This window comes from Lagenorhynchus albirostris, chromosome 10 (assembly GCF_949774975.1).
Source record: "Lagenorhynchus albirostris chromosome 10, mLagAlb1.1, whole genome shotgun sequence".
Classification (NCBI taxonomy): domain Eukaryota; kingdom Metazoa; phylum Chordata; class Mammalia; order Artiodactyla; family Delphinidae; genus Lagenorhynchus; species Lagenorhynchus albirostris.
This window is the reverse complement of record NC_083104.1, coordinates 32,489,386-32,504,474: the sequence shown is the minus strand read 5'-3', so window position 1 is coordinate 32,504,474 and position 15,089 is coordinate 32,489,386. Positions and strand designations below refer to the sequence as shown.

General features: G+C 42.7%; 1 protein-coding gene across 2 annotated transcripts in view; it reads right to left on the bottom strand.

Annotated features, from left to right (window-relative positions):
• ARHGEF3 (Rho guanine nucleotide exchange factor 3) overlaps window positions 1-15,089 on the bottom strand; it is a 175,898-nt gene that overhangs the window by 33,111 nt on the left and 127,698 nt on the right. For both annotated transcript variants that reach the window (XM_060161549.1, XM_060161550.1), the window contains one exon: window positions 8,708-8,815. In XM_060161549.1, coding sequence (XP_060017532.1) covers window positions 8,708-8,815 — 108 coding nt within the window. The remainder of the gene's footprint in view (window positions 1-8,707; window positions 8,816-15,089) is intronic.

Sequence of the window (15,089 nt, the reverse complement as noted above, 5' to 3'; positions counted from 1 at the left end):
GGCCTGGACTGAAAAATGTTCCAGGACAAGCAAGAGTTTCCATGAGGGAATCTGGCCCAGAAAATGAGTCAAAAGCCCAAAGCTCATAGTTACTGGCAGCTAAAATAACAATGGCCCCATAGCAGGCACAGATACTGCAGATTTAGGAAATGGGTGCTCATGTTTATGCCTGAACTGGCTATATGGAAAAGATGCTGTAGGTGGGAAAAGGGGGCCCCTTTACACGTGTCAGAGGAAATGTAAACCCAGCACGTTAGGCATGATGGAAGATTTGGTTTGTTAATGCTGCCTGTTCCGTGGGGTACTCCCTTGTCCTTTTCCCAAAACAGAAGGTCTCTACGGCCAAAGATAACACGCTCCAATAAAGAGTTCAAGCCAGGGAAATTCTCTACATTTACCATTGCTATTTTGTAGCAGATAGCTTACTATTAAATGGATTGACATACTTCACTCTGTATGACAGACTCTAGGTCCACCCACCTCACTACAAGTAACTCAATTTCGTTTCTTTTTATGGCTAAGTAATACTCCATTGTATATATGTGTCACATCTTCTTTATCCATTCATCTGTCGATGGACATTTAGGTTGCTTCCATGTCCTGGCTATTGTGCAGCAAAGCACACAATAGGTTTTTTCCCCTATAAAGTGGTGATGAGTTCTACCCTGCAGAGTTTTGAATGAGGCCACGAACATAAAGGACCTTGCACAGAGCTTGGCTTGCTATAAATACTGAACTAATGGAAGATGTTAGTACTAAATTTAAAATGACAACCTTTAAATTGCAATAGTCAACTATTACAACAGTCTAATTATTATTGCAGGAATGGTAAAGAACAGCAGAAAATCAGGAGTTCCTTTTAACACAGAATACAGGTTACTCCTCAACTACATCCTTACCTTCCAGACAGGTAATAAGTATGGTTTCTGGTTGCTTCCCCCAACACACACACACACACACACACACACACACACACACACACACACACACACACACACCCCTCTACCCCTTGGGCTCATTCTCCACATCTGCCAAATAACTTAGGACCAAAGATTTTATCAGCTATAGAAAGTATATGACCTTGGACCAAGGGGTGATATTTGAGGTCCTTGGAGAAGAAAATCATGGTTGCCAGCCCATGGAAATTAAGCACATATGCTGGTACTCTTCCTACTTACTTCTCAGATCTAGATGGCATCAGTCTTTCCACACTCCTTCCTCAAACCTGAAATGTCCTCTCTCCCCTTCATCCTCATCATCTCTGAGCCATTCCAGGCCCAACACAAACCCTTGCACCCTTGCCCAAAGAGAGGGAGAAATGTGACTATGAGTCTAGAATTAGGATGTGAGAACACAAAGAAGCAATTCTGTCCAAGACAGATACATGTCAAAAGTAGAGGCCTGATGCTCAACATCACTAATTATCAGAGAAACGCAAACTGAAACTACAATGAAGTATCACCTCATACCAGTCAGAATGGCCATCATGAAAAAGTCTACAAACAATAAATGCTGGAAAGGGGTGGAGAAAAGGGAACCCTCCTACACTGCAGGTGGGAACTAAAAATAGAACAACTGTATGATCCAGCAATCCCACTCCTGAGCATACACCTGGAGAAAACCATAATTTGAAAAGGTACATTCACCACAATGTTCACTGCGGCACAATTTACAATAGCCAAGACATGGAAGCAACCTAAAGGTCCATCGACAGAGGAATGGATAAAGAAGGTGTGGTACATGTATACAATGGAATATTACTCAGCTGTAAAAAGAATGAAATAATGCCGTTTGCAGCAACATGGATGGATCTAGAGATTATCATACTAAGTGAAGTCAGACAGAAAAAGACAAATATCATATGATATCACTTATAGGTAGAATCTAAAAAAATGATACAAATGAACTTATTTACAAAACAGAAACAGACTCACAGACTTCAAAAACAAACTTATGGTTACCAAAGGGGAAACATGTGGGGGTGATAAATTAGGAGTTTGGGATAAACATATATGTACACATTACTATATATAAGATAGATAATCAACAAGCACCTACTGTATAGCACAGGGAACTCTACTCAACATTTTGTAATAACCTATTTGGGAAAAGAATCTGAAAAAGAATGGATATATGTATATGTATAGCTGAATCACTCTGCTGTACACCTGAAACTAACACAACATTGTAAATCAACTATACTCCAATTAAAAAAAAAAAAAGTAGAGGCCTAACACTAGTGCTATCAGATGGCTTGGTGTTTACACTCTTTGACCAGAATTCCACTTCTGGCAACATAAAGTAAGGAAAGAAGAAATAAAGACATATACAAGATTTGTGATCGGGATGTTTAAAGCAGTACTATCTATAATGGTGGAAAAATCCAAACAATTTAAGTATTCAACAATAGAAGGGTGATTAAATAAACATATATCCTTTTGACAAAATACTATATGAACCGATTAAGAATTGAGATCATGAAAAATATTTAATGATGTGAAAATGTCTTTATACTGTAAGGTTATTTTATACTGTTAAGACAAAAGCAAGTTAAAAAATAGTATGATTACAATTTTGTTTTTAAAAAATACTCACACAAGTATATAGTAAAAGAAAAGTTTGCCTGAGTAGATACCAAAATGTTAATAGAAGTTTTTTGGTGATGGGAAGATGGGATTACAAGAATTTTTATTCCCTTTCCTGTGCTTCTCTATATTTTTCATTTTTAAAAATGATGTTATATAATCAGAAAAGAAAGCCCAATAGGAGGTACTTTAAAAAAATAGGACAGGTTGGGCAGGAGGGACAAGCGCTGAGGAGGCGAGCCGGGCAATGGCGGGGATGGTGCTCAAGAGGCTGATGGCCGAGTGCAAACAATTAATACTGAATCCTCCGGAAGGAACTGTGGCAGGGGTCCAGAAGACACCTGTTTTGAGTTTGGGGTTTCTCCTGCCATCCTGAGTTTCCCACTTGATTACCCGTTAAGTCCTCCAAAGATCAGATTTACCTGCGAGATGTTTCATCCCAACGGTTAGTGCTTTTGAAGTAGTTTCAACGGTTCCAGGAGAGGCCTAGAGATTGTGTGCATATGGGCATTCATGGTATACTGCTATTTTGCTGTGTGTTTGGAAGTTTCCATAATACAAAGTTTAAAAATTCATTATGGTCAGAAGAGTTGATTGAGGAAGTCAGCAAGTTCAAGGTGATTAACCATAAAATGCAACTATGAAGAGGATTGTGGGTAATTAAAAAATAACTAATAAGGGCTTCCCTGGTGGTGCAGGGGTTAAGAATCCTCCTGCCAATGCAGTGGACACAAGTTCAAGCCCTGGTCTGGAGGATCCCACATGCTGTGGAGCAACTAAGCCCGTGCGCCACAACTACTGAGCCTGCGTGCCACAACTACTGAAGCCTGTGAGCCTAGAGCCCGTGCTCCACAACAAGAGAAGCCACTGCAATGAGAAGCCCACGCACCGCAACGAAGAGTAGCCCCCACTTGACGCAACTAGAGAAAGCCAGTGTGCAGCAACGAAGACCCAACGCAGCCAAAAATAAATAAATAAAATAAATTAAAAAAAAAAGATTATATTGAAGATAAATACATTCTTTAGAACAATACCTGTGACGTGGTTTAAAGACAAATACAGCCAATAAACTGATTGAATTATGTGAGTGTGTACTAAGAATAGCCTGATAATATTATTTTTGATGTTCAGATAATCAATACAAATAGTTTTAAAATCTGGCCTTACTGTAATAAAATATATATATATAGGACAAATGTCATAAAAAAAACATTCAACACAGAGTTACATAATAACATAAAAATATTTACAACCTAAATATCCATTAATAGGAGACTGGTTATATAAAATAAATCACATCCTGTTGGAATAATATGTACTCAGTCCATTAAGATATTTTCCAAGAATAACTGATATAACACTTCCCTTAAGCCATAATAAAACTTTCATCCAGCTAAATGACAAAGGGAGGATGAAAATAAAAGAGATAAACAAGATACACCAGGTAAAATGCAAAAAAAAGAAAATAAGAAAAGACAAAATAAAATCCAAGACAGAAAGCATTAAAAGAAATAAATAGAAATATTTAATTTTAATAAAAGGTACAATTCCCCCAAGAGAGTGTGACAATGACGAAGAGGAACCTTTATACACCTAACTGCGTAGCCTGGAAATATGTGAGGCCAAGACCAATAGAGATGCAAGAAAAACTGATCATCCACAGTCCTTGGGGCCACGGGGGGAGGTTTAAATCCAGAGGTAAACAGAAAACACAAAGATAAGGCTGGAAAGACTGTAACACCAAATTAGGTCCAGAGTGTGTAAGTTTCATAGATAGACCTAGAATAACACTGAAAGGAAATTATAAAGTATTAACAGGGGTTGTTTGGGAGTGGAATCTTTCTCCTTCCTCTTTTCCGTATTTTTCCGTAATGAGCATACACTCTATAATGGAAAAGAAATACAGTTCACGTTCAAAGAGAACGCAGGGCTCAGCTACAGGGTAAGGAGCCCAGCATCCCATAGCATGCCCTGGACTCGGCCTAAACAAGTCCACCAGCCGCACGGCCGTGACGGGGAGGTGGACTCAGCGATCGACCGGCCGAGGCAGCTCGCCTTCGTCACTCCACATGAGGAGTGAGCACAGACCAGCCCCTTTCAGAGCTGGGCAGCCCAGTGAGGGGATTTATAGGCCCAGAGGGATCTAGACATCTGTGCTCCAGTCTACCAGCAGTGCTAACCTCCCTGGTCAGAAGCAGATGGAGCGCCGTGCAGTCGGCTCTCCCTCTCTGACCGCCACAAATGCTGCCTTTGTGCTGAGGCCCGAGCCCCCAGTCCACAGGGGGAATGGGGGGCAGGGAGGCCACAGAGAACAAGTCCTGCAGTGTCTTGCTGAACTCTCGCTGCAAGAACCACTCACATTTGTGACTGGGCTCTTAAGCTTTTTGGAAGAGGCTGCCAGCCCCAAGCTCTCTCGATATCCTCCTGGGCTAACCTGTGGCCTCCAAGGAAGCCAGAGGAAGGACTGCTAAGTGTTCCATTATTGATTAAAGCATCATGTTTGGGCCTAACTCATCTCTCCTCCTATGATAAAAGGAACCCAACCTGAGAGACCTAACTGGATATCGCAGGGATGTGTATGTCTCTAAGGTGTCAGGAGCCAGGGACAAGGGATACTGCCACAGAGGAGCAAGCTGCTCAATGACAGCAATGAGTTGCTTTGGGAAGCAGAAAAAAATAATACACACATATGGGTAAGGAATGAAGGACTACAGAGAGGCTTGAGGCAGCCCTGTACTCCTTGTTTTCTGTTTCTCCCCTCTTAGAACAGGCATCAAGACCACCACAGGCAAAATGGGAAAGGATGTGAAGGTGGCCCACTAAGTATGCCTTTGGGGCCTCCACCCCTCTCCCCCCCACAATCCTCCCTGCTCCTCAGGCTACATTAACACCTATCGCACTCTACCTGGGGAAGGAAGCAATAAAGTCATGAGGCAATTATTGGGATGCTAGGACTGGAAATAATTCTGCAAAACTTGCACTGCATGTGCCAAGGTGACTTACAGGGAGATACGTGGGGGCAAGACGGCATTCTCTGTGCTTTGCAGGTCATCCTGCAAACATGGCTGTCTAACTCTGCATACAACCTCAGGGACATATTTCCATTTGCTGACCACTCCCCCCGCCAAGGACACACTCACAGCATAAAGACACTGTTCAAGTTCTCTCTATGTTCATGTGCATAACCATTATGAATAATTATTCTGTTTCTACTGGGTTGTTTCTGTCCAATAAATGGAACCTGGAATTAGCTATTTATCATATTTTACACAAGTAAATAAAAAACTATTTTGCCAAAAAAATTTTTTGAGGTTTTAGAAACCAATTTCCACCTGTCAGATTTCCCCGCCTCGCGTCTGGCTTTCTCATCTTTGCCTGGCCTCAGTCTGTTGGATTTCAGACATGGCTTGATTTCCTTCTGTCCCAGTTCTCTAGGTCAATGCAAATTTGTAGGGTGATCAAATATTTCCTGCAGTGTTCCCTGTGTGGGATCTGTGTAGGGCAGAAACAGGAGAAAAGAAATAAAGGTTGCCTGGGAAGCCTAAGGAAAGATTTTGAAGGTATGACAATGGAAGATCTTAAAGCACTGTGCTTTGAGTCGGGGCTGGGCTGTGGGGAGGAGGCATAGACAGTGCTCTCCCTGGACCCATGAGCATAAACACGGAGTCTACAGGCCAGGCAAGCTGATGGCAGTGAGTGAAGAGGCCAGGTGTTGGGAGGACAACTGAGAGAAGTGGGGACATTTGTAGATGACAGTTGGCTGGCTACTTAGGCACAGCTCATAAGTGCCATGTGGGAACATAGGCCCAGCACTGCTGTGCCTTCCAATTCCTCAAAAGAAGTCAGAAGTCCAGATTCTTACGTGGACTGTTTTGATTTCTAAACGTTAGCTCAAAACAATGTGCAGCCAAACAAAACACAACCGAGGGCCAGATGTGGTCACCAAGTTGCCAGAAGGCAACTCTACCCAGGATGTAAGCAACGTGAGGGCAGGAGTTAGAGCCTGGTGCATGACGAGGGCCCACTTAACTCTTGTGGAATGAGTGAGGCCCTTCCTGGGGCAGACGGTGGACTCTCCCAGAGAGACAACGGGAAGAGATGGCTGGCAACACGGAGGTTGAAATAACTACGGTGAACTTGAGCCACAGCCACTGGGATGGGAAGGAAAGCGTGAAATGGTAAGAGACAGGCTAAAGAATTTTCAAAAAGCAGAACTCAGCAAAAGACCAGATGTGCAGGGCTAGGGCAGTGATGATCTTCCAGTGGAAGCCTGTGATGAACTTGGCCATAGGGCTTAGGGACTGGTCACTGGGGAGAGAAGGTGAACACACTTTTCTTCACTAGCTTCGAAGACCTTCATCTGGCCCCCCAAGACGACCTTATTTTTTTTCTCCTCCATTCTCCCACAAAGGGGATCAGAGGATAACCAGGGGCCCAGAGATTCCAGCACAGAGCCAAACCCATAGCTAATGAGACGATGAGGTGTTCATTGGGGAGAAATATTAGCAGCGTTAACAGAGGAATGGGCAGGGAGGGATTAGCACTGGTGAGGGACGGCACCTGTAGGAAAGTGGGGAGAAGAGCTTGGGCTGTGCAAAGTCACAGCACATTGGCTGAATGGTGTGGTAACAAGGACAAGCGTGGGTGAGGGAAACTTTAAACAGTTCTCAAATCATAGATTTCATAGCATGGGACATAAGCCTTGGGTGCTGGTCCACAATTTTTTTTTTTTTGGCCACACCACACGGCTTGTGGGGTCTTAGTTCCCCAACCAGGGACTGAACCCATGCCCTTGGTAGTGAAAGTGCTGGGTCTTAACCACTGCACTGCCAGGGAATTCCCTGGTCCACAATTTTCTTAATGACTCAGAAAGTCAAGATAAAAATACCGCTAAGCAAAAGTATTCAGGACATGTAAGAAACTGGCAGACTCAAGACTACTCCTCAGCTGAACAAGGTGAGCCTTTTCATGGCATGACTTTCGTGGGCCTCAGTCTACAAGAGGATTTTTATGATTATCATATTGGGCCCAAAGCCTTAAGACAAATCTCGATTTTCACTTTAAAAGATAAACTTTATCAGGAGTTTACAAACCACCTGTTAACCAAAGAATTATTATAGTAGTTAATATTTACACCTTAGCTGGTTAGGAAGTTAGTGATTACTAACTACAGGCCAAGGCACTATGCTAAGTCCTTTAAATGCACTATCCTGTAAATCTTTACAAGGATTCTATAAAGGAGCTGGTAGCATCATCCCCCAATGTATCCATGAGGAATAAAAGCAAGACCTAGAGAGATATGAAGTTATCTGCCCAAGGTGACAAAGTCTTTGAGTGACACAGCCAAGGACAGAAGTGAGATACTTCTACTCCAGGGCCCTTGTTCTCAGTCAGGGGTCAACAAACATTTTCTGTAAGGGGCCAAATAGTAAATATTTTTGGTGTTGTGGGCGATATGATCCCTTTCACAACTACTCAACTCTGCCTTTGTAGTGCAATGGCAGCTACAGAAAACATATCAACATTTAGGCATGCCCGTGTTCCAGCAAAACTTTAGTTATAGACAGCAAAACTTTAGTTATAGACACCGAAATTTCAATTTCATATAATTTTCATGGGTCATGAAATATCATTCCTCTTTTATTTTTTTTCCCAGCCATTTTAAAAAGTAAAAACCACTCTTAGCTCCAGGGCCACAAGAAATCAGGGGGTGGGCTGAGTTTTTTCCCACATGCTATAGTTTGCAGACCCTGGTCTAAATCACTAGGCTCTCCTGCCCTCCAACTTACATCATGTGCTGGTTCCCTTGGGAGGCCCATAGATATGTTAGGACAAAACCTATGATAGCGCATCTGGATGGGGCATAGGACTGTGAAATATAATTGTGAGGAGCCCAACAGAGATGACTCCTCCAGTTACACCTCGAGGGACTCTGCCTGACACCAGTTTACAGCTTGAAAACATCTCTTTCTTCCTTTCAGTCCCCTCACTTGCTCTCTTCTGTTTAAGTAAGCATTGATTCATGTCAATCTGAAACCAGGGGAGGTTCTAGGTAGGACAGGGATGGCTCCTCCCACACAGCGTGGTTTTCTGCAAACATGAGCCCACTGTGCCCTTCTTACCTGCAGGGTTTGGCTGAAGCGCTTTAACGGTGTGGCCTTCACGGGTGGGATGAGGTTTGCTAGGGATGTGACTCTGGAAAGAGGTTTGACTCGTTTATTACTAGGCTCCTGTAGGGTTAAAAAAAAGGAAAGGAAAATGTCAAGGTCAATTACGAAGACAACATAACTCCACTATACAGTCAATGTCCCCACTCCACAAGCTGCTGGCTGCACACCGATCTGTGGAATGTAAACAGTGCTCTGTCTCACTCCAGCTGTGTGGAGGTGACCTGGCTTAGGAGCCAGGGAAGGAGAAATGGCAGAGGGATGTCAACAGAAGCAGCCTCTGAGTGGACAGCAAATGGGCAGGGATCTCTCCTTTCCCTTCACCCCAAATATATCTGCCAGCTTTTAAATCAGAGGCTTCCACTAAGTAGTATGATTCTCCTCAACCCCTCCTGTAGAGAAAAGCTGCCTCAGATTTCCCATCCAATGACTTTGTCAGGCAGTTGTCTTTTGATGCTTCTGGTTTCATCTTTTTTTTTTTTTTTTTTTTTTGCGGTACGCGGGCCTCTCACTGCTGCGGCCTCTCCCGTCGCGGAGCACAGGCCCCGGAAACGCAGGCCCAGCGGCCATGGCTCACGGGCCCAGCCGCTCCACGGCATGTGGGATCCTCCCGGACCGGGGCACGAACCTGTGTCCCCTGCATCGGCAGGCGGACTCTCAATCACTGCGCCACCAGGGAAGCCCTGGTTTCATCTTTTTAAAAAATGTTTTCTCCAACTTACCTGAAGCCACTCTCCAAATTTCTAATATGCAATGGCTTTTCTAAAGCACAAAAAATCATTTTTTTTAAGTATACCAAATTAAAAAAATACTGTTTAAAGAAGTTATTCTATTGCTAGGCTCTTAACAAAGCATCTTTGTATCTACAGTATATTTGAAATGCACATATTAATAGTTATAAATAACCACCAGACAGCAAAAGAAAACGTATAGAGAGAAAACCCTACCATGAGCATCAGTTTTTATACTACACATAGACACAAGTTTTGAAAATCACCTCCACATAAAACGTGCAAATCTGCAAGTTACCCCAAACCAAGCTGATGGATGAGGGGAGCCTACCCATACCAATGACTCTGCAGATGAGAATTACATAAATAAAAACAACAGGCTGTGGAAAAGAGAGAGATGACAGACAAAACACTTTCCAAAGACAAAGAGAACAGTTACCCTTGTCTTCCTAAGCTCCATCTGACCTGCAGGAGATGCTTGACAGCACATGAAGACACCAAATTTTGATGGAAAAAACCAAACTTGCCAATGGTTGTGGCAAAACTCAATCATTTCCAAAGGGAGCCACAAGATGCTCATCTTTCTTTTTCAGCCATTGCCTTCAAAGTTTTGAGAGTTAAGCCAGAACTTCAGATTCTCCTGAATACCCCTGCAGGGTGTTGTGAACATAGTAGGTGCTTGGAAAAATCTTGCCTGAATTTGGAGTTCTGCTGAGAACCTCTCATGTCAGTTTATGCCCTTGCCAGCCTCAGAAATCAGAAGCATTCTCTGAAACAGACCCAACCTTTCTGGCATTCAAATAGAAAAATTAAAAGGCTTTTTAAAAAGCACAAAACAATTCCACAACGTGGCCAGGAGTGACTTCATGATTTCTCGAAGCAAATACTTCCAAGACGGAGAATGAATCTGGGCTGCCGGGTACCTCTCCAGCCTCTTGGTATGCTGAGCTGAACAGACAGCAGGAAACTCTCCGAACACTGGGAAGGCTTAGTTCCAAAATGCAAAGGATGAATCTCTCAACATGAGAGACATCGCATTACAATTATTTAAATGCTGAAGAGAAAGATCCAATAGCCCTTCTGCTTCCAGGTGACAGCGCCCTTCAAGGATGCTCCCTGTCCAGTGCCTGGCTCCTGAGTATCTGTGCCCAGAGGAGGATTTTTAAAATATTTTTTTACGTCAGAGCTCCATTACCAGCGGGCATACTGAATACACACACACACACACACACACACACACACACACAGCCTCTTGAGCATCCCCTGAATGGCTCCTGCTTTGGCTGGAAATGCCAGAGTTGTGATATACCACCTTTGGTGGCACAAACTGCATTGCAGCAAGTGAGAAGATGGGGGATTTCCTAGAGGATTAGGACTTGGTCTCAGATAATCCTGCACGTACCTCAGAGCCCATTGACTCCTAGGTCTCTGTTTTATTAACGGCTAAATCTGTTAGGTCACAAATTCTATATCAAACTAGGGAAGTTGAAGGGCAAACGCCAATTGGCTTCTCTTGCTTTAAAAAGGGGCAGGGAGCCCTGCATGCTTGGCAGGATGAGGGAAGATTCGGCTCTGTTCCACTTGCTGTGTCATCTTTTCTAAGGTTCTGCTGACTTTGCAGCCCATTTTACATGAGCCAGTCAGATGGGTGTTTTTCTGCACCGCTATAAGATGAATGCACAGTACAAATGTTGGCCCCTCTCAAGTTGCTACATGAGATTGTAATTAAAACTCCTTTCCCAAGGCTTTGCCCATTTGGAAGTAAACACTGGGCTGCTCTCTGGCAATCTGACATTCCCAAGTAATGAACAATCAAAACAAACCACTGCTGCATGATTTAGTGCTTGATCCAGCAAAGCGGGCAGGTGCAATTTCACAACCAGAACATTTACAGGTTATTGAATCTATAGAGGAGGCTTTATGCCTGACCCACATGAGTCAAATATGAATTATGGTGTTCTCCTTGAGGGCTTCAGTGAGAATAGGAGATTAAAAAAATTCTTGGCCTAATTTGATTTTTCTTTTCCATTTACTCAGTATGTCTCGAGCTACATTTTACTGCTGTCTAAAAGGAGCCTCAGGGAAAATGTTTCCAGATTCTAGTTAAATAGCTCTACTGAGAACTAGCAAATGCAATAAGAGGGATGCTTTCAGGCTTTACAGAGAGATAACAGAACACAACCTGCAGAAGCTTCCTAATCCAACAACTCAGCTGCCAGACTAAGCTGGGCAAGGACACTGCTAAACCCAGGAATGAAGTGTCCTGTTTCAAGTACAGACACCACCCTCACCATGCAATTCTAAGCCAGGGCAGGAGGACATCTCACCAAAGAGATTAAAAAAATAAAACAAAAAAGAAAAAGGCAGGGGCTTCCCTGGTGGCACAGTGGTTGAGAATCTGCCTGCTAATGCAGGGGACACGGGTTCAAGCCCTGGTCTGGGAGGATCCCACATGCCACGGAGCAACTATGCCCGTGAGCCATAACTACTGAGCCTGCGGGTCTGGAGCCTGTGCTCCGCAACAAGAGAGGCCAGCGATAGTGAAAGGCCCGCGTACCATGAAGAAGAGTGGCCCCCGCTCGCTGCAACTAGAGAAAGCCCTTGCACAGAAATGAAGACCCAACACAGCAAAAATTAATTAATTAATTAATAAACTCCTACCCCCAACATCTTAAAAAAAAAAAAGAAAGAAAAAGACATTGAGTATTCTGTGTGGGCAGTATTTTCTGAATAACAACCTTTTGCATGTTTTCCAGACTTTACACCTTTTTTTGTTTTTCTTGTCTTATTGCACTGGCTAGGACTACCCGGATATTGTTGACTACAAGCTAAAATAGCAGGTACCATAGTCTAATTCCAAATTACAAAGTAATTATTATGAAGGTTTCATCATTAAGTATTGTATTTGCTGAGAGTATGGAAGAGACACCCTTTATCGGGTAGAAAAAGTTCCTTTCTGTACTAAGTTTGCTGTGAATTTTTATCATGAATGATAAAACTGACTTTTATCAAATATTTTCTCTTCACCTTTCCAGAGGACAAGGAATGGGAAAAAAGAAGGAAGAGGTGGGAAGAAGGAAAGGAGAGGATGAAGAAAGGTATAGAGGTCATATTTTTCATAAAGGAATTGATTCAGCAATTTTAAATATCTCTTGTGCTTGAATCACAAACAAAGGAGAATAAAGCACTCCATGTAATTTTATTTTTTTATTATTATTATTTTTTTGCGGTACGCGGGCCTCTCACTATTGTGGCCTCTCCCATTGCGGAGCACAGGCTCAGCGGCCATGGCTCACGGGCCCAGCCGCTCCGCGGCATGTGGGATCCTCCCGGACCGGGGCACGAATCCGTGTCCCCTGCATCGGCAGGCGGACTCTCAACCACTGCGCCACCAGGGAAGCCCTTTAATTTTATTTTTAATGTGAGATTTAATTAAATAGATTTTAATATTCCTTCCCTAGGGGATACAGTTCTTATCCTCTCCTTATTCTTCCCCCCCAAAAATAAAAACCAAAGCACATTATATACAATGTAAGAAAATGCCTATCATATCAATATAATTTGGCACTATTTCTTATTCCTTAAAAAATAGTTCCATTCTAATAGATGTGGCATACAGTAAACCCTCACTCATTCTCCCTGCACTTCACTTTTGCAGCCAGAGTGGGGTTGGAGAGCAGTAGGAGAGTCTTTCACATCACGTCTGTAGCTTCCCTGAGACTCTGCTTTTACTGAGTCACAAACACGGCCCAGGAGGGGCCAGAAATGCAGCCATTAGTGCAGGACTGACTGCTCTATTGCAGGGCAGCACTGCTCTTAGATGCTCTACACCTGGCCAGGAGCAAGAGAGAGGTGAGAAACGACTGTGCTAGCAGATGCTTTTGCCCATGAGTTGATGGAATCATAAATAAAAAGTCTTTCAAATGTTTAGAAACACCAGGAAGGCTTATGCAGGGCTACATTTGTGTGACAGGAGATGTGCTGGGAACCGCACACCCAGGGGTCACGTGTCACCCAACAGTAACCCTCTAGAAGGCTTTCATCATCCTCATATTAAACAGGAAGTTATGATCTCAGAGTGATGGAGAAGCTCTAGAATTATTACATAATAATAATGAGCTCATATTCATTGCAGGGACTCTTCTCTATGCTTTACAGATATTTACTAATTCATTCTCCTAACAGCCCTGCAAGGTAGCCACTATTGTGATCTTCATCTTAAAGATGGGGAAAGCTAAAAAAGGTGGCCAGGATTTAAACCTAGGCTAGGGAGGCTGGATCCAGAGCCCATGCCCTACTCCAGGGCTTGGCTAACTTTTTTGTAAGGGGCCAGATGGTTAAATATTTTAGGCTTTGAGGGCTGTCCAGCCTTTGTCACAACTACTCATCTCTACCATCAGCCATAAACAGTATGTAAATAAGTGAATGTGCCTATGTTCCATTAAATCTTCATCTATAGACATTAAAATTCGAATTTCACATAATTTTCACATGTCACAAAATATTATTCTTCTTTTGCTTTTTTTCAACCATTAACAAATACAGAAACCATTCTTGAGGGCTTGAGGCCTTTTTTTCCCCCTGCTCATTAGAAAAAGGAACATGAGTTTTGTGGGAGATTCCCCAATTTTCAATTAAGTATTCTGCTCAGTAGAGGACACTGTAGAAGATTCTAGAAAATTAATTTCCAAAATACTGTTTTCTGACAGCACCTTTACTATACTAGGCAACATTCAAAATGTTTAGATCCTGAGTTCCACTTCCAAGTACTACTGAGTCAAAAATAAGGGGTAGAAATCTGATTTTAAGATGGTATGTGGTCAAAATGCTCCATAATACAAAGATTTATTTCAATGGACAGAAAACAGTTTTGCAAATGTACTATTGAATGCTGAACTGCAGCTGACAGGTGCCATCTGAGATTTTTACTTCAGTTGTTAGTGAGGGCCTAGTGAGAAAGGATACTGAAGAGGCAGACATCATCTAGAATCAACAGTAATTAGAAGAAACCTGGTAAAATGAAAACAAAAATCCCACTACTGAATTTCAATAATTCTCAACTGATATAGGCCAGAATAGGGAAAGGCCCATGTGGCTGGGAAACTGAGAGCTGAGAGGGCTACCTTGAAACATTTAAACTTAAAGACCCAGCAATCCCACTACTGGGCATATACCCTGAGAAAACCATAATTCAAAAAGAGTCATGTACCAAAATGTTCACTGCAGCTCTATTTACAATAGCCAGGACATGGAAGCCACCTAAGTGTCCATCACCAGATGAATGGATAAAGAAGATGTGGCACATATATACAATGGAATATTACTCAGCTATAAAAAGGAACAAAACTGGGTTATTTGTAGTGAGGTGGATGGACCTAGAGACTGTCATACAGAGTGAAGTAAGAGAAAAACAAATACCGTATGCTAACACATATATATGGAATCTAAAAGAAAAGAAAATGGTCAGAAGAATCTAGGGGCAAGACAGGAATAAAGATGCAGACCTACTATAGAATGGACTTGAGGATACGGGGAGGGCGAAGGGTAAGCTGGGACAAAGTGAGAGAGTGGCATGGACATATATACACTACCAAACATAAAATAGA